This window comes from Aphelocoma coerulescens, chromosome 4, assembly GCF_041296385.1.
Source record: "Aphelocoma coerulescens isolate FSJ_1873_10779 chromosome 4, UR_Acoe_1.0, whole genome shotgun sequence".
NCBI classification, from domain to species: domain Eukaryota; kingdom Metazoa; phylum Chordata; class Aves; order Passeriformes; family Corvidae; genus Aphelocoma; species Aphelocoma coerulescens.
In genome coordinates, this window is record NC_091017.1 from 16,988,979 (window position 1) to 17,015,921 (window position 26,943).

At 39.3% G+C, this 26,943-nt stretch overlaps 1 protein-coding gene across 2 annotated transcripts in view; it reads right to left on the reverse strand.

Annotated features, from left to right (window-relative positions):
* ARHGAP10 (Rho GTPase activating protein 10) overlaps positions 1-26,943 on the reverse strand; it is a 139,936-nt gene that overhangs the window by 91,793 nt on the left and 21,200 nt on the right. For both annotated transcript variants that reach the window (XM_069012834.1, XM_069012832.1), the window contains exons 2-3: positions 7,486-7,581; positions 7,339-7,400 (exon numbers count right to left, since the gene is read on the reverse strand). In XM_069012834.1, the coding sequence (XP_068868935.1) occupies positions 7,339-7,400; positions 7,486-7,581 (158 nt within the window). The remainder of the gene's footprint in view (positions 1-7,338; positions 7,401-7,485; positions 7,582-26,943) is intronic.

The following is a 26,943-nucleotide window of genomic DNA, read 5'->3' on the forward strand; positions in this document are numbered from 1 at the left end:
ATTCAGTTTATTTAGTTTAGTGTATTTAGGAGCACTGATGACTGCAAACAGTGCAACCCACACCCAAGGCTCATTATTTCGTTTTCAAATCAATTTTTCGTCTAGTAAATATGTCTGGATTTTCTCCCTGCTCTAGAGCTTTCCCTGTAGCTTTACAATCTCAGCCACACGTTGGGAATACAGACATAGAAGGTTTTTGGTTTTTACAAGGCCTGCAGTATATAGACTAAAGGATTTTTAAGGAGGTCTCATAGCACATTAATACTTGTGTACATTTGCATGGGTGCAGAGGCTGTAAAAAAGAAGTGACATCCATTGGCTGTGGATTCATTTGCTGTGGAGGAAGCCATCTGGTAACAAAAGAGCTGAGTGGACAAGTGATACATCTGACTTGGAGACAACATATTTTGTGCACTAGTGAAGCACCAGGAGGCATCTGTAACAAAACACATCACCTCCCTCTTAGGTGTTCCAGAAAACTACCCCTCAGGGTTTGCTAAGAAGACAAGAAGTTTCTCAGACTGTTTCACGGGGAATTTCCTAGACCATTGAGGCTCACAAACATCAGTACAGGCAGAATCCTGTGCTCTGCACTTCCTAATTCTTTCAAAAACAGCAGCCTTGAATTACAGGAAATACAACAGCAGGACTCCTGAGTTCACCCTTCTAGTGAAAAGTTATTTCCCATTCATTTCCTGGAAGTTCATGACTGACCTAGAGGGCAGACAGCTAAAAGGGTGATCTATCTGCTATGCCCTGCTCTGAAATGCTGCCTGCATTGATTCTCTTGTCATGAAACTGCTGGCCTCCAAAATCAGATTGGTATCATAAGAAAACAATAAATAATTTCCTTTAAAAAAGATCATTAAACAGACAGTGGGGTTTAGTAAAGATTATTTACTGACAGATATTTAACAGTCATGTCTTCTGAATAAGTTTATTCTTATGCAATGCATTCCACTATAAAGAGAAAAATACTACAAAGCCATAATCATAACAACCAAGAAAACAAACAGACTTTCAAAAACTGCAAAAAATCAGCTTTTCCCCATCTGCAGGGAAGGGAAGCTGGGGATAACTCCTCCAAGAAAGACCTTCCCTTAGCAACTCACAACACACCAGAACACTGGTATGGTTCTTGCACCATAGACATTGTATGTGGTCATACAATGGTGCTGACCAAGCAAAAAGGCTGCTCAGAAAAGAAAACTGCATAATGCCCATTTTCTTGGTGCATGGCAAAGCTCACCACTGAGCAAAAAGATGCCACTGAAAGTCAAGGAATCCAACAGCAAACAACAGCATCAGTGTTCAGTCAAGAATGAATTGCTCAGTTGTCAGCGCTTTCCTCCACAAGAAACAGTGGTGTTATTAACAACCAGCAAAATCCAAACTGGTGACACTTTTACAATGCAAATTCCAAACATTTCCCATTGATGAACTAACAGAATGAAAATTCTCCAGTGAATTATGTTGATGCATGTGAGACCACAAAATTATCTGGAAAAGAGGAAGCCAGTAGTAACAGAACTTGTCAGCTGTGTTCACTCAGAGGTGGGAGGAACACACCCAGATCTGGCTTTGCACTTTTTTTTCTATTGTACAGACAAGTCATCTTTGGTTTATAGATTAATGTGCACAAGTTCATATGTAACTCACAAAGCTATTTCAGAAGACTTTCAAAACCAAACAAATAAATGAAACATTCAATGTCAGGAATCAGCAAAACAGAGCAAGATGGGCCTGAAACAGCCATAGTTCTACATTCATGTTCCATATTCTGATAATTACATGATTGTCATCTGGTCTCATGCCCAGCAGAGGAAAAGTGAAGGCTGGGCAATGAGATATGGCAGCAAATGTTCTGCTTCTTTCTGAAACTGGAAAATGTTTTATTAAATAGGAAAAATTGCACAGGAGAGAAAAGAATGTAGATCCTGCAATTAAGGTACTCAAATGCTGTTCCTGAGACATTCTGTTTCATCCATGCCTCTATCTCTGCATCTGAGATGTTCAATACACTGTTGGTGGCCTAATTTTTCAGAAGTGGTCAACAATTACGTCTTTTCCACTATCTTGACAGATATATTTAGCAGTCTGCACTGTCAGCAGACTTAAAAGGATCTGAACATATGGAGCACTACATAATACCTTGAACTCCTACTGAACAGCTCTTGAATGCATCACACATCCAAGACTACTGGGTATTTTTTTTTACTCTACATCAGTGAGTAAACTGATTGCTCCTTCACACAGATTTCTTCAGATTACTGTCAAGATAGATTAAGATTTACAAACCCCTAAATATCGACATGCAGAGTGCCAAAGAAAAGCTTAGAAAAATTAATACCACCATCTTCACAGCAGAGTCAACTGCTGAATGGAATCCAGATACAAAAGTCACTGGACAAAAGGTAACAGAGTAAGCTATTCAGGAACAGTGTGTGTTAAGTGAGTCCTTCACCTGTGAAATAAATACTCATGCACTTCAATATCTAATCGTAAGAGGTAGTTTAAGTAAGAATAAATAAGTAAATGTACATATTTGTACAGATTACTTAAAATATATCTTTAACCTTTTGAGTGTACGCCTTTGAACCTTAACAACTTCTTTTAACTTGTGAAAGCACAAGGGACAAACCCTCCCTCCTTCTTTTTTTTTTTTTTAGAAGAAATTAAAAAAAAAAGACTAAAAGAGTGAATTCACTGAGATATTTCTTTAAAAATCCATAGAGAAATCATCTCTTGTGTTTCTGATATATGCCAAGAGTAACTCCGCTTTTTAGAGAGATGCTAATCTGGATTTGATTCTGCCAACCTGGTAAAACTTACAGAGAATGCAAAAGAATTTCAGAGAGGCCAAAATTGCAAAGATACCCATGGTAAAACAACAAGACTTTCTTTAGCAAAAAAAGAATAAAAAGGGGGGAAAGGACTTAAAAATATAACTGCATAGTACCTTTCCTTTTAAGACATCTGAAGGGATAGAAGTGTGCAAAAAATCTAGCAGGAAATAGAAGAGAACATGTCAAAGTAAAATAGCTTGTTTATATTGCCTTGGGAAATCACAGGAAATATAGTAAGGTGAGTATAATTGTATTAGAAATCCTATACAAAGAAAAATGCGATGGAGTAAAAAGGAAATAGACAAGTACTTAGGGGCAAAGTTAGAAAGAAGGCAAAAACATTTTATTTGGTAACAGCAACAAAAAAAAGTGAGGAAAAGAGTTTCTTCATACATATCTGGAAACTGAGATGAAGGAACCTATTATACCATTTTTTAACTGAAATGAGTGTAAGACAACAGATTTTAACTACCTCCAAAAAGTAAAAAACCTCAGTTAAATTATAGCAAACTATCTAACAAAGTGAGAAAAAACAGATGTTAAGGGGAGTAAGGATTCTTTGAGAGCAATTAGAGGTATTCCTACATTACACAACTGAAGTATTAATTGCATTCAAGTCAGAAGGGGCTTTGCTTCAGAACAGTTTAGGAAGTCAGCAAAGCAAACTAGAGGGAGAGGCAAGCAAGGTCCCAGAGGATGATAGAAGAGCAAACATAGCAGCAACTTAAAAGCAAGAAGAGGAGGAGAAAGCTGTAATTCTAACATAAGAGAGATGGTCTAAACACAGTGTTATTAAACTGAACAAGGAAAAATACAGATGTAAAACGCCACTTGGAAAGGGCAACCATGAAAATACTACTATGAAGGAAAAGTGATCAATTTTATTCCATGACTACTGTAGAAAAATTCTCAAAAATTTCCCAGCTTAACTTGAAGTAAAGGAGACTCAGTATGAACATCAGGATCAGTATGAACATCAGGAATGCAGCATGATCACCAGGTGAAAAAAAAAAAGAAGAATAAACAGCAGAATAGAGAGAAATCCATGTTCCAGGAACCTTTTTAGATATAGGTTAGACCAGCACTTGACAAAGATCATGTGAACTCCAGAAGCAGATAAAGGGCAGGACAGAGGAGCTCCAGGGAAGGGAAGCACTCACAGCCAGCACACCAAGGTGACCACACCAGGAGTGCCAAGCACTGCTGAGATTACTGAGGGAACAAGAGCTGTCAAACTTGGTTATGACTTAGCAAGACTGGAATCAACACGAATTAGGGGCAGGCTGTCATTTAGGAGAAGACTGGGATGGAGAAAGGGAGGTGTGAAGGAAAGGACTAACAACCACAGGCTATTGGTACCTACCAGGTAACACTTCCCTGCTCGTCACCACAGCTCAAATGAGGGCAGATAGCAAAGCCTGTTGTTCTGAGACCCTCACAAGAATCAAAGCTCCTTTCTGCTGTCAGGGGAACTGGGGCTGGGAGGGAGGTTTGCTGCTCTCCCTGGTAGGAGAATAGCTGGGTAGTGGGACAGAGCATCTGAGCATCACCATGCTGGGCCTTGCTCATGCCCACCTTTTCCTACCACCTTGCCAAGTCCCCTGTCATCCCTGACCTTCCATAGCACTTCTGCAACGCCAAAGGAGCAGAATCTAAGTCCTGTGACTCCGTTCATCCTCAACATGGAAAAATAATTTCCAGAATATTCTCAGGGACAAAGTGATCTATTTCATATCTGCCCTGGGGAGCATCACCAAGCTACGGTGCTATGGAAAAATGTAATTTGGTTTTGTATTGACCCCTCTGTAATAATTTCAGTAAAATGTTTGGATTATTGCCAACTCCCCTGTACATATGCAGCTAAATCCTTTGACACCTGGGATATAATTTCAGCAGTCTTTGAAGGAGATGGAAGAAATGGTAAAACCATGAAGTGCAAGACTCCAACATCTGAATGAAATTATATCCACCAAATAAATATTCACCAGATGAACGATTATCAGAAAGGCAAATTTATTGTAAACACTGACAGCAAGTTTTATGGACTCTGGATTCGCTGCAAAAAATTTCAGAAAACCATGATAAGTGCAGATGATGAGCATTTAATTTCAGTCTAGAATGTATTTTAAGTACAAATTTGTTCCATTTAAAATGTGGTTCTGAAAAAAATAACCCTTTCCTCAAATATCTAAAAAATTAAAATGCACAGCAATATCTGAAATGCCCTTAGTCTTGTAATCATTCAACACTTTCTTTAATATTATTTTACATGACTGAAATTATCTATTTAACTATGCACTGACACTGAAGATAGCAGTCCAGAATCTGCTGGTCATCTTCAAAATAGTAAGGGGGAAAATGCTCAATAATGAGCATTCTTAACAAAGACTGAATGCTTTTGGAAAAAATCCTGCTATATACTTTGCATCTTAATGGAAAGTCTTTGGATCCCTGACCTCATTCCAAACATCTGTGAATGCAACATGCCCTAATATTCTCCATGGGAGTATCTCTAGAGCTCATGCCACTGTTATAACATCCACTGAGAAGTCAAAAAAAAGAAAAGTTAGAGCAGCAGATGCTGGAAATTATCTTTTCCAGTCACCACACAACCATTTTCTCAGAGACTTATGGCCATTGTTACATAAACTCACTCCAGAAACGATACTTAACATTTGCTAGACTACAGATGTAATAAAAAGGCCACGCATCTGGTAACTCAGAGAATATATTCTGTTTCCATTTGGTATCAAATATTTTCCCCATAACAAGTTATACTCCCTGTTTTTCATCAGTCACGGTTCTAACAAAACCTGCATTTCATCATTTTCCTATCAAGAAACTGACACTAGTTAGCTTTCAGTATGATAGCACCTTCTGTGTAAGCGTGGGCACCATACCAAAAAAGTAAATTAATACAGTTTCATGGCATTCAGAGTGAACAATGGAAGTGTTTTACGATCCAGACAGACAGCACTGGATTCTGCACAGCCTGCTGTGGCAGTGATGTATCCCTGCTGAAGAGCTATTGATACAGTCACTGAAATGTGCCATGTAATTCTTAAGTCATCCCTCTAAAGCCTGATGTCAAAATAACGTGGCAGTTCATGCAGTATTTTTCACTATAAAACTTAGTAAAGATTTTCACTAATTACGTTTGTGCAATTCATTAAAATGAAATACAGCTATGGATGGCAAGAGAAAGCAGAGTAAAGACTATAATGCAGAATTATGAAAAACAAGAGTAGTATTGAAGCATACTTGAGCCAATCCCTATAATTTGGCAAAACAACTCAAAACAATGAAAAATTGTCTCTACTATGCAAGGACAGTTTTTAGCAAAGTGTGAAGAACCACACTGACCCTAATTCAGATCCAAATGTGGTTCCAGATCAGAACAGCATACCAGCACAGAACACAGCACATACAAGGAACCATGCCTATTACTGGGCTCAGGACTGGAGAAACATGGGAAAAAGAACTGTTCACAAGTTCTTTTATCACTTATCTACATATTCCTGCACTTCAGGCCCGGCTTCTGGCAGAAAGAAACAGGGAAGACAGCAGATTAGTCTCAGCTTCCTCTCAATGATGCCAAGGGATCACTGATTTCCAGGAAGACAAAGATATAACCATGTGACAAATACCGAGAAATGCAATTGCTACCGAGTCAGATCTAAGTGCATTTTGCAGATGCAGAGTTTGACCTGACTCAGAAGAAAACTGGGTACACAGCAGCTGCTCTATTAATCCCTGCTCTGAAACAAAAGCTGGGCATGCAGCTGCTGCTGAGAATCAGGGTACCACCCAGAAAGAAACCCCCCATCTTCTGGAAAAGTTAAGAAACCCAAATAGCAAGGTGTTTTGCAGAGCTCTAAGCCCCTGGTCTGTGTGCAGCCAACATGAGCCCTATTTCACTAATTACACCCCAAGCAATCACAGGCAACAGAACAAAGAACAGAGAACTTCTACACAACAGAGCAACTGTTTGCAGCTCCAACCCCTCACCACAAAGCTCAAATACAAGGTGAAGGTTTCTAAGTCTGCTACTACATAAACACAACAGATTGCATCCCAGATCCACATAAGCATTGAAGCTGGAGCTACAGAGATCCTGGATCCAAAGTTGGCCAACTGCCAAAACTTGAGTATCCCCTGCTGCAGCATTAACTCTTTCATCTTCCTTTTTACCAGAAATGGTAAACAAACTTATGGTGGTTTTCCATTCACTCCAGGCATAATTAATCCAGGCATGACTATTTTAGACCAACTCATATTTATCCATCCCTACCACACAGATTTCTTCTTTAAGGAGAACTAGTTGTTGTCTATAACTCTGGACTACAGAACCAGAGGCTGCACAATGAGAGCTCCCACGGTTACGTCAGTGATATCAACACCTTGGTGATTACCGAAGCAGCAAAAGCAACTTCACCTAATGTTGATTTCTTTGCTAAGTGCACAGCTTTTTAAACCATTTATTGCAACTCACCAAAATTTCTCTTTGTTCTTCAAGATTTTTTAAAAAGTTTGAAAACTCGTGAAGTGATGCATCTGTAATACAGAACGAAAAAAAAGTTTAATCATGTTGCAGGATGGAATGGCAAAATATAGCCACTTACAGTCACTTCTTACCTACCTATGTATCTTTCATCATCTGTCTCTGCATCACCAATGAATTCAAATTTAAAGTCTCTCAGAGAATGGGCAAATTTTCTCTGGGCTGCTGAAAGGTCTGCAAGAAAAAAGCACAGGTTGAAGGGTTAGGCAGTCATTTTAAGTAGGCCAGAAGATCTCACTATGCCTAGAAAAATCAACTTTTATAAGGAACTCTTAACACCAGTCTGCCTAAGGATATTACTGGACATTCAGTGTTGTCTAACCCTCTTCTGAGAAGGAATTGGACACAGATTTCTCTATGCAAGGCTATATAGTAGAAAGCACATGTGATCATGTGTATAATATTACATGTATCCTTACACTTCAATTTAGGGTACAGGCCATCTAAACAGATCTGTAACTACAGAAGTTAAGGGCACAACACGCAGTGTAAGTTGTACCAGTTATCTTGCTCTGCTAACCTAAATTCACACATATATTCATCACCATAAACAAACACCTTAGAATTTTCTGGATACTACACTAGATAGATAGCTCCACTAGTGAAAACATTTATACATAAATACACATAAACCAAATACAAAGAATTGTTGCACTTGAACTAGAAATTCCATGGAGTTAAAGCCTGCCAAAAGCTAAGTCAAATGCACAGCATTAAAATTAATTTTACATTATAACTGTTTTGTAATAGCTCCAAAACATTTCCAGCAACCCAAATTTTACTAAAAATTTGAGGTCAGAGGCTGCACTCCTACACTCCTCAGGAAGCAATCAGACTCCATATTCAGTCACAATATCATCATGATAAACCCCTATTAAATTCAAAAAGCTGTAAATAAACAGTGTAAACACACTTTTCTGTTGCGCTGACATTCAGGTTGGGAATGTCATAAGTTCTGGAAGGATGCAATTGCTCAGTGGAAGAAAAAAAGGATGCATGTCCTGGTACACCTCTACCCAGTAGTAAAGGTTTAACATATTTGTTGTCAGCCAAAGTTAAGGACAATTTAAAATATTTAGTTAATCTATAATCTTTTTCTTATCACATGCAGTTCTGAAGGGCTAAGAGCAACTCTTTTAACAGGCCAGGTAAGCATTTTGTTCTTTAATATTAACTGGCACTAAAATATCACTAGCTTGGGCTTTTTTGTTCTAGTTTTAGGGAGGAGGTAATTTGGTTTGGGGTGTTTTCCCTTTGGGTTTGGGTTTTTTTAACCAACAACAAACAAAAAATCACCCAGCTTTATTATCGGTCCTGCATCCAACACATGTATTTTATCACCTATCACAGTACAACCCCACATACTGAAAGTTCAGTTCAACCACTTAAAAGGTTAATTCAAATACTCTACAAACAGCAAAAAACAGTCTAAAATGAAAAAAAAAAAAAGCTTTTTGTTCCTTTTCCTTTCTTTTCACCCATTTATCATTAGTCTTCTCCTCACCCATTGTGTAACAGAGCTGTTCCCTCCTAAACCCATGCACGTACCCTCCAACACATGATGCAGCAGGACACTGTACAGGGTTGAAACAACAAGGATAAGAAGGTTGAAGGAAGCAGTAACGTAATTTCCATGCAAAAGGAAACACAGATCTTTTAATTCAAATGTCTTGTGGGCTGAACAGCTGTTCACAAAGCAGACAGCAAAAGAAACAAGTTCTGCTGGCTGTGAAAGGCTTAAACATGGAAAATAACAAGGTTCTTAACCATCTAATGTTACACTTATTTGTGAGCCAGGTCACAACACAAGGCTGAAGAGAGTTTATTTATGGGAGAATCGTTCCAACAACACACTCTCCCAAACTTATTAAATTTTCTTGAATCCGATAATCCCTTCCCAAAGCCCTGTCATATGAGAGCCAGCCCCACACTAGAGGAAGGAATTGTTTATTATGCTTTCTCCTACTTGTAGCACTCAAATAATGTTGAGTAAAGGACATGATAAAACTCATGAAGCACCACATGCACACAACACCCCATTCCCTTTCACAGACTGAAAAGGTACAATATTAGTGAGCTTATGAGCCTTTCTAGAGTGTTGTCAAACTGCCACCTCTCTTGTGACAGTGACAGCAAACAAAACCCATGCCCACACCCAGATTCCTTCATGGCAAAGTCCAACATCTTCAGGAAGCTTGAGAATTAAAACACTCAGCTTCTCATAGGATCAGAAATCCATGTTTATGTATTTCTCATTCCTGAATCTTCTCAGGGATTGGAAATTACTGACCCAAGGACTTACTATGTTGTTGGAAGCAGTAATCTTTTAACACAAAGCTAGATTTGCAGAGTTCCTTGTTAAAACCATGACGAGACATCGTATTTTTGCAACATCTTTCCACAAATAATTTCTGAAACGTTTAAGAACCATTACAGAAAATTCTGGAAACCATCTGTGAGGGCGAGGGAGTTGGGGATTTGGGTCACAGAATGATGGGTCAAAAAAAGCTGCAGATACCTGACTACTGAATCAACACCTGGAAGTAAACAGGAAGAGATTTTCTGATGGGTTTTAAGAACTTGGCACTTTCAACAAAGGTCAGAAGTCACTGGAGTAAAATCAAAACTGAGTATCAAGTAGCAATGGAGGAAAACTTTATCAGAAGGTCAGAGAAAGAATACTGATTTCTTTATTGCTACAGCCCAGGAAAAATTACAAGGATGGTGGCTGGACACACACACACACACACAGAGAAAAAAAGGTAACAGCCTTGTGGTGGCTTTTCTTGGCACCTGACAAACCATAGCCAGGGTGAGACACCCGAGACCACCTGCAGTCAAACCTTCCACTGTGGAACAAACATCAAGAAAAGGCTCTGATAAATTCCACATGTCCTACAGTACATACACAGAAGTTCACCCAATTACAAGCATTTATAAAAACAAACTAGATGCTGATACCATCGTAAATACTATAGTCTCTGACTATTGTGCTGTAATTTAAATTGAGCATTGTTGCTTAAGTTAGAAATTTCATAAATGCAACTTGGCTTTCTTCCACGATGTGTCAGAAGACCTTTACTACAGCAAAATTATTTGTCTGGCACTGACAGATACATCCCAGTATTGTCCCACACCAGCATGAGAGCCTGCAAGACTAGTATGTGTTATATAGCAGATTGTAAAACCGTATGGATTGCAGCTACAAACACTAGAATAAGACAGCTCTTGAGTACAATTATGTATCAAAAAGCATGACCAGCTACGCTGGTTATGTGAATAACGCTGTGGCCTACTGAAGAGTAACTATTTTATTCCCTTTAATTGCCACATTTTACAAAGTAACACCAAACTGACAGATAAAGGAAGCAGGAATAGGGCGGTTGCTTGTTACAAGGTGCTGTTATCATTGAAAGGGAGGAACAGGGCATTCAAGATCAAAGAGTGCTTTAAATACCAACAGAACACTAACACTGCTGAATACAATGGAATCCTGGCAAACCCATAAGGCAGAGTCATATCAAAGATTCACCTTCTAAAACACTAAAAGAAGTTAAGCATCTGCTAAATGTTTTGACCAAAAGGCAAAAGACATTTCCAATGAAAGAAGGGAAGGCTACAAGGACACCAGAGCTTTTCATTTTCTCTTTGGCATTGTTCATATCAGTACACTGTACTTCTTTCATGTTTGGATGCAGCTATTTAAAAATACAGCAAAAGAGAGAGGAGCAGCTGCCTGCTCCCTCACTTTGCTGTGAAACACCTTGGTAACAAGTGCTCCTGTGAGTTTGTCTAGTGCCAGAGGCACTGCCAGTGCCCCACGCAAACATCTCAATATTTTTTGCATTTGGATTTGAAAGAAAATACTTTTGTTCCTTATCTGAGTTGAGCTGAGCCAACACAACACCATTAGCTGCTGGGTGGTGGCCAAGCCTCACTTAACAGCACCAGAATCCAATGATTCCCTTTAAGATCAGTACTAAGCTCAGTGCTAGCCACACAAACTAAAGGTCTTGCACAAAGCCAGACAATATTGCTTCCTAAGGCTATTCTGGAACTCTTCTGGAAGGGAAAAGAATTATACCCTTTTGTAAGAGTGCTAATATTTTTCTACAACAATATACACATTTCTGCATCTAGCTTTTTACATCACCATTCCTCATCCCTAACTACAAATTTCACTGACTCTTAACAGATATACTGGAATATATCAGGAATAACATTTCTAGCAGCTTTATTTAACATGGATTAAAACTGCTCTGGCTTCTATGAACAACATCCTCCCCAAAAAGCTAAAAGGTTAACAAACACGTAGATTTAACTACCAAGCTCATCTTCAAGCTACTTTAAGGACTAATATTAGACTTCTCAAGGTATTCTCTTCGCAGTGGGCTAAGATCAGGCAAGCCACACACCATCATGAAATGGGCAAGAACAAGCTGAGCCAGAGTTGGCCTCTCCCTCTTCTTCCCAAGCATCAATCTCCTTGCAAGAGCCAACAAAGCAGCTTCAGAGGAACAGAGCACTTAAAATAGTTTGTCCAAGAGCTGCAGTAGAAACTCATATGACGTTTTATACAAAACATGCACCATCTCAACACTTTAAAAGCAACTCTGTGTTCTTCTTCTGTGTTCCCTTTTGCAAGGTGAACAATGAATCTAATACAATCCGCGATACGGAGAACATGAACAGGATTTAGTCACCTTTAGTAAGGTGGATAAACAGGATTTACTCAGTAATTTAGCAGATGCAAGACATGTGGCAGTATTCCCAAGAGCAGTACACATTCCAACACCCTAAAACCAAATAAACTATTAATACTCATTTTTATCTGATAAGTATATTGAAAGAGCCATCAAAACAAGAAAATTTACAATGAAGCTAAAATACAAAGTTACTCATTCCCATCCAAAACCTGAATGAAAATCAAGTTCAAAGTCTAAAATGGGACTCCAGAAACCTCTTAATCATGTCACATCACCCATGGCAGCTCACAGGTTTCTGAAACCTTAGAAAGCTTGGCTATGAGGATTAAAAAGCAACATATTACTGACTTGTCAAGTGGCTCAGCTTCCCTTCCCCCTGCCTCCCCTGCATGATACAGTGCATTTGGTCCATCTCACACCTTTAAAACAAATAAGGAAAACCTTCACCTCTCACCATTTCAGTCTAACCCAACTAGCATCCTGCTCCTGCTGGCCCAAAGGCACCTCTCCAGCTTTCAACAGCTTCACACCCTCCTCATTCATATGCTCAGGTCTGAAGCAACTCCACTTTAATTGTTCCAAAGTAACAAATTGCTTTATTATTTTGGAAAAACCCTCAGAAATTTTTCCAGGTACATCAATGAGAATTTACATTTTCAAAATACAACAAAAAAGAGGAATGGCAGCAGCAATGTTTTAGGAAAAGTCTTTCAAATTTTAACATGGAAGGGGTTTTTGCAAGTTGAAAAAAAGAAAACCCGCACGCAACTGAACACTTTGCATCAAACAGAAAAAAGGAAATTGCAAGAGTAAAATGAAAAACAAACAACTCTAAGGTAATTTATATGTAAATATAAGAGATCAATAAGGATTTTAGCGATCTTAATCACTAATGGGTTTTTTCTTCTTAACTTGACATAGGTAAGAACCAGTGTCATTCTTCTACTACGCTGAAGTCCAGATTTCATCATAACTCTCCCAACTAATGACAATCTCGAAGACAAAAAACCAAAAACATGTCTTTAGTGATCAATCTAATAAAAAGAGAGCAACTAATATTGGGGCAATGAATATCACTCTTCCAAACAGTGCCTCTGTAGGGAACTTACTGGTCCCAAATGTTTCTTCTACAGCGTTGGACATTCTCTATTACCAGTTTTACTGCATGCTAGGGTCATTAATTGTGGTGTAATTCTGGGACAAGTAAAACCAGGCTATTTAGTCTGAATAAGTCACACATGAGTAGCACAAGAGACACATTCTAACCTCCCCACTTCTCAAAAGAGAGAACCCAATTCTTGCAAGATTTCTACTTCATAGGTTACTTCTGAGATATTTTATGATTTTCCTTCTTTCAAATGCATAATCCTATGGTCTAAATGCCACTATTCCCCATACCAATCAAAACAGGCAGGTTCAGAAATCTTTCAGATGTCAGCAGAGTAGACTATTTTTTTTCATAAATATGCTAAATTGTTCAGATGCCATAACCTCCAACCATTGTTCTCCCCTATAGAAAGTAGGCAACATAATAAAATAAAATACATATCTTATCTACCTTCTCTAGTCCTACAACTTTTATCAGTGAAAACAGACTGGAGTCATTTCTCCTCTTTCCACCCTTGCAAATACAAGGGTACAAACTCCATATTTCTCCACATCAAGAAACATGTAATTAACATGTTAATTACCATATATGAAATAAAGTAGCATCTTATGAGAGTATGGGAGAAGTGCCAGGTCCTGTTGGTAATGTCCCTCAGCTGCACCACACCCTCTTGGACTCTGGTTATTTGCCTTTTTAGCTGGATTTTTGAAATCTGCCAGCAGCTCTAGTCCACTCTCCCAAGGGCATTTTCCTCTTTGCATCAGAGGCATTAGGCAAAAAAGCACATTTAGTACCTCAGCAGTGATTAAAGTTCTCCTAAAGCATCTCCAACAGCTCTTATGAGAAAGTGCCCCCACCCCTCTGCCAGCTCAAATGGTTGACTACATCTTTCAGTTCTGCTTTTCAGGAGCACAGCCTAAGTTACATTATAAAACCAAAAGAGAAGCTCCATTCCTGGTCCTACAACTCTGCTGATAAATTCATCACTTCTGTGACGGAGAAATATTCCTCCAACCACCCTGACATAAGACCTGTATCCCAAAGGCTTTGCTAAAGGGTGTTGCAACTCTGATGCAAGTTCCTGTGGAGCACCACAAAGATAATCTGTCTTCAAAGGAACCAGAATCATCTTCCTGATCCTTAGAAACTCTGTGTCTCTTACAATGAAACAGAACAAAATAAATTAGAAAGCAAGGACTAAGGAAAAACGAATTTGCAATGCAGAAACTATGAGGGCATTCCACCAAATTCACATGGTTCCCAGAGATAAAAACCAGCAGTTCAGGATTTGCTGCAAAGGTTTCCCTTTGCCATACTGCACCAACAAGAGCAAGAGGGACACCACTGTCCTATACTCTGTTCCCAAAAGAAAACTATCTTCGCAGTTGGAATCAGAGTATCAGATGCAATGTTGGAACACACAATATCAAATACTTGTGCAATCAAAGCTTTCCCTGGTAAAACTTCCTACAAATATCTGCAGCCCTTCAAGTAGCACAGACCTGGGGATTGTGTTCCAAAAGTGACTGCATTGGAAAATGTGAGATGAAAAAATTCCTTTTCAGAAATCAGGATTTTAGTATTACTAATGTGAAGATGTATGAATTCAGAAGGTGAGGTTACATTTCCAGTAACAAATTTTGAAGTAGAAATTTTAAAATGACAGCATTTATAAGACATTATAAATCTGATTATTATATAGATCATAGATTTCCAGATGTTTTGTTCTTCAATTAAAATTCTTGTCAAACACTACAGATTTGAGGGCCTTCATGCATTTCTGCTGTTCAGTAGCAAGTAAATCAGAAGACCATACTGCTTAAGGATGAAAAATTGTGCCATTTAACTGAAAACATTCTCAACTGGGAAACTCTGTGAAAGAAATAAAGTACTTACAGGAAAAAAATGTGTTTATTTTACAGATACTTATCCAACATCAGCATTCGGAATGTTTAAATTCTGGAGCATCGCTTTCATTCCCAGACTCATTTCCCAGACAATAACTATAATGTTTACATAAAAAAGAATATATTGTGTTGAAATACTGTTTTGATTGCAAAAGAAAAGTAACAATTCTCTGTTGGTCAGAAGCTAAACTTTGCCATTTATAAAAGAGATTTGTGGTTGGAGGACAACTCCACACAATCAAATCTACACTGTGAATATGGGCAATGAAGCATTAACCCCTTACAATTCATCTTAAATGAAATAATCTTGGAATTCAAAGCACTTTTCCAAATCCAAACAACTGACAGGACATGCCTACTTTCTTCAGTCAGCAAAATTTGCTCCCGGCAGTCAGGTCAAGTTAATTTGTGACATCAACCCAGCAGAGGTCCTGACCCACCACCAAGGCACGGAGATGTTCCCCTTCCAAGAAACAGGATTGACTTCATCACTTGAAGTCTCTCATCGTAGAAAGCACACATGTGACCAAAACTTCATCTGTTTGGGAAAGCTGGAAGGGAAGCACAGCTCACCCTGTGGAAGGTCACAGCAAACACCAGCTTGTAGGTTTTTCACATGCCACATCTGCTGCCACTGGGCAGGAACATCATCCCAGAGAGTTCACATCCAAAAAATATTTCCAGCAAGACCTTTTTTTGCAGGAATGCCAACGTTAAACATGTAATTCCTTTGCAGGAAAAAATATCATTCCCAGTGTTTTCTCCCCTAAAATGGCAGATCTCAAAACTCTGTCTGTCACTTGTATGGAATTACTACCTACACATTTGCATATGTAGAGAAAAACCCAGGAGGAGATCAAACTTGCAAGATACTGTGATTTCTCCACAAGAAAACATGTCCAAACATGCATCCAGCACAAGTGCACACCTATAATTAGGGTATTATATGAAATGGCTACCAAATACTTCATCACCAGTAAGCCCATAAAAGGCTCAGAAAATAAAGTTACATTTTCACCAATTCCTCTGCTCATGAGTCATGAACATTAAGCAAAATTCTTCCAGTAGGCAAAAACCTTAGACAGCACAGCTTTATTTTCTCAAGTGCAACAGGATCCAAGTGGGAGAGCACAGAGGAAAACACAATGAGAAATCAGGTAAATGAGCAGCTGAGATCTGTAATTCAATACAATGATTAAGTGCCCAATCTTTGGGCTATTTATTTACTTATTTATTAAAAGATGAATCTTCAGCATCAAGAAGGACAGAATGACCACAATAGGCCCTCAAAGATGGAAGAGTTCAAGAATAACTTTGCAGGAGCTTGACACAGATGTGAAATGAATCCAAGTTTTTTACAAAGAAAACAGCTGGCAGCAACTGTGGTGCAGAGGACGGCCTGTACTTATGTCATATACAGTTTCCAGAAAAAGGAGCAGACAGGATAGCAATGGATAACTTAAATAGATACCCAAATTTTAAAGAAAAAGCTTTATTTCACACCTTTCCAAAACTGTCAAATAGGGACTTTAAGTGCAAAGTGACACAACAGTTGTGAGTCAAAAAATCTTTTCTGACACTCTCATATGAGCTGTTTCTGACTAAAACATATTAAAACTGAAGCTTCTAATTAGGTACATGAACACCATAGAATATTTCAACATCCTTATTGTGAATACAAGATTCCTTTAAATAAATAAAAATTGCAGAAGCACCAAAATACATGAAACTTTAAAGGATGAGTTTTACACTCCCCCTTTCTCCGCTCTCACTGTTGCTCTTTTAAAAATTATTTCTAGAGAAAGCCCAGATGGTCCAGCATCATTTCACCTGCCAGCTTCTCCAATTATTGCAATTTATTTGCCTAGGAAAAAGAGGAAAGCTATTACCTTTGCCACCAATAACTGATACGAGAGCTCACCAGGAAATACTGATTTAAATAGTCAACCATGTAGTGTGGCACATGCCAAAAGAGAAACTTCACTCATCTTTGCTCTGGACAGTTGTGCAATAGTTGGACTCTGTGTGCAAAGAAATCCTGTAATTCCTCTGACAGTTTCAGATTAGAAATTTTACAAGAGGCCAGTGAATCAAATGTAGGCTAATAATGTGTATTTCAAAAGTGACACGCTGTAAAACTCACTGACTCTGACTGGGAAAAAACTTTTGACCTTAAAGCTTCTGGCACACAAGCATGTGAAAGCCTCACTGCTTTGGGATTTCAGTACATTTCTCCAAAATGAGTTTCCAACCGAGATACCAGTGGCAATTGGTTCCTGAATCAGAGATCACTAAATGACCAAAAAAAAAAAAAAAAATTGGGCAAAAGCACTTAAGGATAGGCAAGAACAACCACCATATCCTCATGAGAAGTGCAAGGCATGAAAGAAACATCTCGCAATCCTACACAGAAGAAAACAAAAAAATGTTTTAGCCTAATGCAATTCCATATTTCATTCAGTTTTCAAACAAAAAGAACACTTATCGGATATAACACAGTAAGAATCTTTTTTTATATTTTTTACATCCTTTATGCTTTGACACAAGAATTAGCTTAAATATACTATTATGCTTTTGGAGAAAAGTTGAGCTGGTTTTGTTTCTAAACAAGCATAACATATAAAATTTCTGAGTGAAAGCACAAGCCTTTCAATTTAAGTAACCTTTCGATTTTTCCCTCAGTTAAATGTTCCAGCTGCATTACTATGCATTGTGCATTTCTGCCATAAGATGTTCTCACAAGAGAGTAGATAAAGCAGTTTCTTGCCTAAGACAAGCAATACCATGAAAGAATTCACAACCTCCCTTAGAAACTCCTGTGTGTATTTCCTGCAGTGGAAGTGACTATTCTCTCCACTCTGGTGATACGAGGAACACTTTCTATAACAGAGTAGGAATACAGAAGTTCAGGAGTTGGTTCAGTCACATTTGAGTTTCATTGGTGAAAGCTGATGGAAAAAGAGTGAGCCAGCATTTCCAAATAGAAAGGCGTTTTCTAAAGTGTTTGGATTTTTGACGTTTCCATTGCCATTTCTGGAGTTGAGGCATTACTAAGCTTGGGATAATATGTTTATAAAACAGGAAGTATTGATTTTTCCTTTGTCCCTCTTCCCTGAACCCACCAATAACAGTTCATATTCAAATACTGTCTCTGCTTATCATCAGCCTAAGAATCCTCAACCCTGCCCTGATAGCCCAGACACACTGAACACACTTGTAGCTTTAACTGCATGTCAGAACAAGTGAGCAGCAGACAAAACCAGAGCAGAAGACACAGCGACCCATGACTGCCAACAAATGTTGCCATTTTAACAATCTAGACATGGCTTCCCTTCTCTAGAATAAGACAAAATGAAGGAACAAAACCCCAAAACATTTTTCCAGCCTAACAGCTAAAACGAGAAGCTGCTTGGACTGTGACAATCTGTGTTATAGAGTCAGAATCATTTCGGTTGCAAAAGACCCTTAAAGATTGAGTCCAATCAAAGCCTAACACTTCAAAGTCCACCACTCAGTACATTCCTGTGTGCCAAATCTACACATCTTTTAAATACCTCCAGAGGTGGTGATTGCACCACTTCCCCAGGCAGCCTGTTCCAATGCTTGACAACCCTCTGAGTGAAGAATTCTTTCCTAACATCCAACCTAACCCTCTCCCTGGTTCAACCTGAGGCAGTTTCCTCTTGTCCTGTTGTTTGTTCCTTGGGAGAAGAGACCAATACCTGGCTACAACCTCCTTCCAGGGACTTATAAAAAGGGATAAGGTCTCCCCTGAGCCTCCTTTTCTCCAGGGTAAAAACCCCCAGCTCCCTCAGCTGCTCCTCATCAGACCTGTGCTCCAGACCCTTCCCCAGCTCCTTCTCTGGACACACTCCAGCACCTCAATGGCCCTGTCAGGAAGGGCCCCAAAATGAATACAGAATTCAAGGTGCAGCCTCACCAGTGTCCAGTACAGGGCGACAATCACTGCCCTGGTCCTGCTGCCCACACTCTTGCTGATACAGGCCAGGTGCCATTTGCCTTCTTGGCCACCTGGGCACACTTTTAAATGTACTATAATCACAGAAGAACCCCAAATTTGGGGAATGATAAATATATCAAATTATATACACAAATACAGGATGATAAATTACACAACAATCTGAAGGAAAAGCTTCAGCTTTCAGCAGTGAGTGCACTGCATCTGTACAATCTGGGGAAGGAACATGTACACCTACCTACACTGAACTGTTCTGGGAGGATAAAGCCCACTGTGTCTGCACTCCAGCTGGGCTGGCTTTATAGCTCAGCTTCAGCATTCACTGGTACAAACTGTCCTGCCTGCTCACAGAACTTGGAAGCCAGCAGAAAACAACTGAGATGATGGAAGAAATGAAAGTATTTAACTAATAACAAACACAAACAAAACAAAAATTCGAAAAAGGCACCACATGTGAATTATCATTACAACTCCAGGGTATAACTGCTTGACCAGGTCTATATTTTATCAGACTTATAGGGAAGACTAAGTAGTTGTCCTCTGTTTGTCCCACCCTCTACCACAACACATTACCATTAAAAAAAAAAATTGAAAATATTAGCAGTCAAAATAATTATTCAACTTACCCAACTGCCATGTGGTTAAGTTTATACATTTAGAGTACAAATCAACAAGAAAGCAATTTGCTTGGCTGACATTTCAGTGAAAAGGTCTCTTTTGTAAACTGTCTTAAAAATAATAACCAGATTTAAACAGTTTCCCGTGGATCGCACTAAAGACGTGGTGCTTAAATACCCTCTGATCTCTTGTTTGAAGCAAAAGAATGGACTCAGTCTCAAGTGACCAAGCCTGTGTCTTTCAAAACAGAAGGTGACAAGACTGCTACACAGAAAATACTGATCTCTGAGGGAAAAAAATCCTAGGCTGCTAAGGAAAAACATGCACTTAAGTTTGTTTTTTAAAAATATTCCTTCAGGATGTCACAGGCCTTTAGAAAAATAAACACTTTGTTTATTAGAAATAAACTAGGAATTACTCTGGACCCTTTCTCCTTTTTTAATGCTCTCTAACAGGTGACAGGAATGGTCACAGAGGAAAAGTAGGATATGTATTCATATATTCCTGAAAGCATGTACAAGTACATTAGGAAGGCTGAGCAATATTGCTACAGTGTTATTTATAAAAATTAAAAATTATTTATAAAAATTAAAAAGAACATGATCTTGATGATTGGTAAGGGGGGGAAGGGAGGATTTTATTTACTTTTTTTTAGTCCTTGCTCTTCTCTTTGACTTTTTCCTTTAAGAAAACAAAGATGTGTCTTCCCTAATGCAATACCCCTTGCTTTCTTGTAAATTTTAGATTAGAAATATTCCAGCTGCAAAACAGAAGCCTTTAACAAATACTTGCCAAATTATACAAATTAACTATGAGATAAGAGTCACCTGAGCAGTGAAGAACACCCTGAAAGCAACCTAAGTAATAAAATTGAACCCCACATTTCAACAGATATGGGAGTGGCAGAGTTGTTAGAAAATGTAACATACATATTTCCCAAAATTACACCTTTCCATCTGGCTCCTTCAGCAGTCTGTTTCTTCCCACACTCAAGGGAAAAAGAAAACCTACAGCTCAGGCTAACATGAAAGAGGCACAGGCTTTCCATAAGTTCAAAGTCATAAGATGAAAGGAAGAGAGGGAAAGAGAGACCGACCACCAGTACAGCGATTACTCAGCTAAGTCAGCCACAGGACAGCACAGGTTTTACCTACAATGCAGTATTTCCCCCCCTTAAGCACCTAAAATAGTATTAAAAGAGATGTACTGTCAAAAGCATCTTGTTCTAGAGAACTGAAATAATTGTATTCTCCTCCTTTCCTCCCTCAGAAATATTAAAATCCAAGAAAAAGCATTACAAGAACTACTTGAACAAGTTCTGTAGCTAGGGACACAGCAACAGTAACGCCAAACATAAAAGTGTCCCCTCAGGTTTTGGTCTCCAGTCTCACCACAGCCACGCTCAGTCTTGCTCAGCTACAGGGATTTAAACCCCTCTGCCTTTCTAAGTGCCACTATAATCTGAACACCTTCATTTTAAATACACACACTGATACACAGTTATTCTGGCTGGACAGTCAGCTGTGCTTTCTACATGAAAAACAAAGCCCAAAAGGAACAACAAACTAAAAAAAAAAAAAAATCTATCAGGAGAGCAAACATTTCACAGCTGGGCTCCTTAATGCAAGATAACCATCTATTAGCATACTTGAAAAGTCTGTTCTTTCCCCTGAAGAACCACCAGGAACAATTGCAGTATCCTTGGATCCAGCTACAACTCATGGCGGGCTCTTTAACTGGCAAAGCCTGCTCCTGAAATTCTGCTACTGTTTCTCACAGGTAGTTTCATACGGGCAAGTAGAAGAATGAGTAGGAGATGATCTTTTTCGCTTTGGGGACAGTTTACTTTGTCTATTTGGAGCACTACCTTTATGAGAAAACTTCCAAGCACCTGTGATAACAGCTATACATTGCTGCTACAGAGCAGTAACAGATACTGATATATGTCAAATTCAGTCCTGCAACAACAGCATGCTCAAGAGCTACTCAACACACATGTATTTAAAAAGCAAACATAATTAGAAGAGTACTGTGAAGCAGTTACCACATGACAAGCTTCTGAAATGCTGTCAGTAGTCTTCTGCTTAAACAGAAGAGCCCTTCATAAGACAAATCAAGCATACTTTCATTTGCTCAAACCTTATTTTGGATAATTCACAGCTCATTTGCCACACAGACCAGAAGGAAGGAGTCAGGAATCCCAGTCTTGTATCTCACTTGTGCTGCACTGCTGCTTCGTAATTGTAGGACTACACTATCAATGAAATGTCCACAAAAAAACCACCTAAACCATAAAAGTCAATAAAACCTCTCTACACCAAAGGAGCTGGCCTCATTCAATCTACCACGTATGAAAATAAGGCAGCAAAATACGGGAAACCCTAAAGCGTTCAGTGAATGCATTTGACAATGACAGCTGGAAAAAATATTCACTGATTTCTGTAGGACACGGGGGATTCTGAATGGGTCCTAGTGATGTAAATCAGAACAGTTTCTAACAATTCTGGGTCTATGGCACACTGCATAGACAAAAGTGGTCCACACATGGTCCTCAGAACTACAGTGAACAACCTAATGTACTGTACTGGCACCAGCAACTATTCTACCAGATCACATCATATAAACACAACATTTTTATGTTGGCTTAAGTGAAATAAGTACTAAAGACATAGTGTCAGTTCAAATCTTCATGCTTTTTCTTCTGCTCCTCACAAACAAAAGTTCTTTAGGATTGTTGCAAAACTCTGCAAGATGTGTGAAAGATCTCATGGCTTACTAAGGCATATGCCTTAAAATTCTTCCTTAATCTCATTTTCTAGTCCCAGTTAGCACCAAAAGATAATCCATATACTAAGAGTTCCTCAGTGCATTTCTTCCTTCATTTACTAACATTTCTTCTCATGTCCAGGGTTTGTAACAAAATTATTGCTGAAGCAGGGGAAGAGAAATCCCATTTTAATACATTAGCTGTGATTTTTCAAACTAAATTGGTTTCTTAAGCATAAGGCTTTATATCCATGAGTCAAAAACCAGACTACCATTTTCTGCTCTGCCCATTTAAACCAACATTTTGCTGGGACTTACAGGAACAAGATACAAACATACACTACAAATTCAGTGAAAAGCAGCTGTTCAAGGTCTAGGCTGTTTCAGCCTGTTCCATTGCTGTTCTGAGTATGTGCAGCACAAAACAGTATCAAGAGCCACACACCACAGCAATCAGACAATTAACACCTTACGGATTCTGGGGAGGGAGGGAGAGGCAGATGAAGCAGCTCAGTGGTGCTCAGCAGCACAGGCCAGGCCACAAATACAGCCACAGTAGGTTGGTACTTCCTCCATCTATCACCATGATTTAGGACTACCTGCATGTTAAAAACATTACAGTATCATGGCACTATTGTTTCTTACTGTCCTGAACAGATGAAGGCCCTGCTGGCACAAAAATCTCAGACAGGATCAGTCAGAAGCTACGTAACAAAGAACATTAAGCCTTTAAAGATGATTAGCTTCAGCGAGTAAGGCTGCTGTACTTTTGAATTGGCACTTTCAGTCACAATTCACTCTGTTTCCAAAGCTTTAGAGCTGTATGCCTACCCTATGTCTGTGACACTCCAGCTGCAGTCCCCTGGACCTCTAGTAACCTGTAAAACCTGTTAGATGCGGTTCAGTTGCAACTCCTCTACCTTGCTATCCAAAAGACCAGAGTCCATGAGAAACTTTGAGGAGTCACACCAGCCAAAACAAAGGTTTTTGAGTGGTTGCATATGGTACAAACTCCACAGGTCAAAAAAAAAAAAAAAAACCAAACCAAAAGCAACCCAGCATGTGCAGATCTGTAAGTGCCACTTCATCTTATGACAGAAGCATTTTGCGATGCTAATTCAAGAGCAGGAATGCCCAACTAGGAGAAATGCAACAGACTCACTGACTTTTATTTACTTTTCTTCTTATTTTTGTTAACTGAGAGACAGATGAGAAAATCCAGAAAATCCACAACTGATGGACAAGAGATATCAAGGATCTTTGCTGATCATCAGTAAAACTTCCCATACCAGCATTACAACTCCAGCTCTCCAGAAGTAAGAGATCTACTGAGAAAAAGGACTGTAAATCATTGTATAGGTTTGGTTTTTTTACCAAATTGTTCTACCAGTGTCAGCATACTTGCAGCTATAGCAGAAATAATTAGTAGTATGCATAGCTAAGACACAGATACTTTGTTTATAGTTTGCTTACAAGTCTGCAAGCATTTTCTAGTTATCAACAAAGGGAGTCAGGACAAAAGCCTTTCACTGAATAGTGTGTGTTTGGACTACCTGAAGAAATTCCAAATTTAATACTGAGGGAATAGGGAAGAATAAAAAGAATTAATGCAGGACACAGGCACAAATTTGGAGAGTAGTGGCCTGACTCCACATGTAGATGGCTAATGTTAATGATATATAAAAACGTACTGCTCGATACACAGGGTAGTCTATTCATAATATAAGCATGTTCAAATCAGGCCCTTAGGACCAAATTGAAACAATCAATTAGTAAATTCACTTTTTCCAATTCAGTAATCTCTTTGTTTCATTATACACACTAGAGTATTGTGATAAATTACACTTTATGTCATTATCACAGCATTATATTTCATAGAATCATAGAACGATTTGGGTTGGATGGGACCTTAAAAATCATCTAGTTCCAAACCCCTTCCATGGGCAGGGACACCTTCCACTAGACCAGGTTGCTCAGAGCTCCATCAGCCTGGCACTGAACATTTACAGGGATAGGGCATTAAAAACATCGCTGGGCAGCCTGTGCCAGTGCCTGAGCACCCTCGCAGCAAAGAATTATTTTCTAAAATCAAATCTAAACCTACTGTCTCTCCATTTGAAGCCATTCCCTCTTGTCCTGTCACTACATGCCCTTGTAAATAGTCTCTCTCCATCTTTCCCATCGGCTCCCTTCAGGTACCAGAAGGCTGCAGTTAGGTCACCCCAAAGCCTTCACTCTTCCAAGCTGAAAATCCCAGTCCTCTCAGCCTTTCCTCAGTGGAGAGGTGCTCCATCTCTCTGATCATCTTGGTCTCCTCCTCCTCTAGACTCACTGCAACAGGTCCACATCCTTCCTGTGCTGGGGACCCCAGAGCTGGATGCAGCATTGCAGGTAGGGTCACACCAGAGCAGAGGGGCAGAATCCCCTCCCTCACCTGCTGCCCACAGTGCTTTGGATGCCCAAGACACTCCAGTCATAAGCACACAGCCCAACAAAGTGCCTGTGACCCAAAGAAATGAAACTTTATTTCTCTTATTTTCATGCCGCTGGACGATGCCACCTAACCATGATACGAACATGAGAACCACTTACACAAGGCATCCAGAAGTTTGCTGCACAGTGATGCACTGAACAGCATCTTGAACTACACTTGCACCACAAAACATCAAAGACCACGTAGCTCCTCCCCACCTTCCTCCACCAGTTCATTCAGCTGAAAGCAGCCCAGCAGCTCTAAAGAGCAGAACACAAAAGTCCAGGCAGATCCCTTGCTTCCACATTATGAAGTAACAGGAAATACATCTCCCCTCCCACAGCCAGTTTCCACTTCAGAAACAAACACTGATGACCTGTACTTTGATTAACTACTGTCATGTCATGTTGATCGTGGAGCATTTAACACAGCCAAAAGCCAGAACAAAGTTCAAACCAGGATGATAACCCCTACACATGGGACTGCTGGGTGTTTGAGCTGGAAAAAGGCCAACACACAGACAACACTCTGCCCTGGTTCAACCAAGTATTTCCAAAAGCAGATCAGGGAAAACATAATAGTGCATTTAGTGCAAACAAAAAAAAGCACAGTTGGAGACACAGAATTCACTTCCCAAAGAGCAGAAGTACATGCATAAGAGCAGTTAGCATCTAAAGCAAATATTCTGTAAGGCATCTCAAAGTCTTTGTATCCATCACTTCCAACCCTGCAAGTAATGTTAGATGATGTGGGAAATAGATTTTAAAAAGCCCAAAAGAACAACATTTTCTTTTTTTCTTTTTTTTTCTTTTGAAACACCAACTGAGACACTATTTTGGACATAAATCACATACACATAATATCAGTGGGATTTATTTTCCATGAAAGACTGTGTATTAGAACCAGTGAGCTGGTAATTTGACCAAATTGCACATTCAACAGACAACACTGAAAACCCTGATCAATGGCAGCACTACCTTTGTTTCTGCTACCCCTCCATGTGCAAATGTAATTCCACAGCTAAATATGGGACCAAGATGCAAACACCCATTGCTGGGCTTACACAAATCCTGCATCCACGGGGAAAGGACTACCAAGCACAGATGGAGGAAGCACCTCACACATCACACTCATCCTTTTAAGAATCAGAAGGGCAAACTGATTGGCAAGGAAAACTGGATTAAAACATGAAGTAAGTCTGACCTGTTGCTGGCTAAAGACAAATCACGAACCCACAGCAAGACAAAGTGTGACTCTGATGGTATCATTTACAGCAGCTCAGCAGCTGGCAAGTGCCACACACATCCAAGTTCTCTGCACACACCACATGGCTGAGAGTTCCTTGGCAGGCTGCAGCCTGGCCACAGCACTGGGAACACACCTTCCTGAATCAAGCTGGCATCTGCATGTTAGCAAACTCCCAGCTGCAAACTACCTGCCTAGCTTCATACATCTGCCACCATTCAAGCTTCCCAAGCTCAAAACAGCTGCAGTTAGGCAAGAATTCTGAAGGAGCAGGGGGCAAAAATTGCATTTAAAAGTAGAAAAAAATATATTGAATTAGGAAAACTGGCTTCATGTACAAAACAATAGAACTGGGCTCAAGAGACTTTGTTTCATGTTCCAGCCCACGAATAGACTTTGATAAAGTCACTGACTCATGCTGTGCCCCAGCTATTACACAGGAAGGTACCTCAGCCTCTTATCAGCAGGATAAAAATCTATTACTCAATAGAATATACTCAGCTATTCAGGTCACTACATCTTACTCTCACCACTTCTGCTACAGGTGCACTGGCAATGAAACAGGGTACAGCTATTTTACTACAACACTTATGAATCTTAAATGCTTGTGTTTTAAAACAGCAGGCAGAACTTACACTGTTTATATGTTAAAAGGGAGCACTAGTTATTCTTCAGGGAAAAAAAGATGTATAAATCCACCATTAAAACCTTTGAAAAGACATCTGTATAATGAA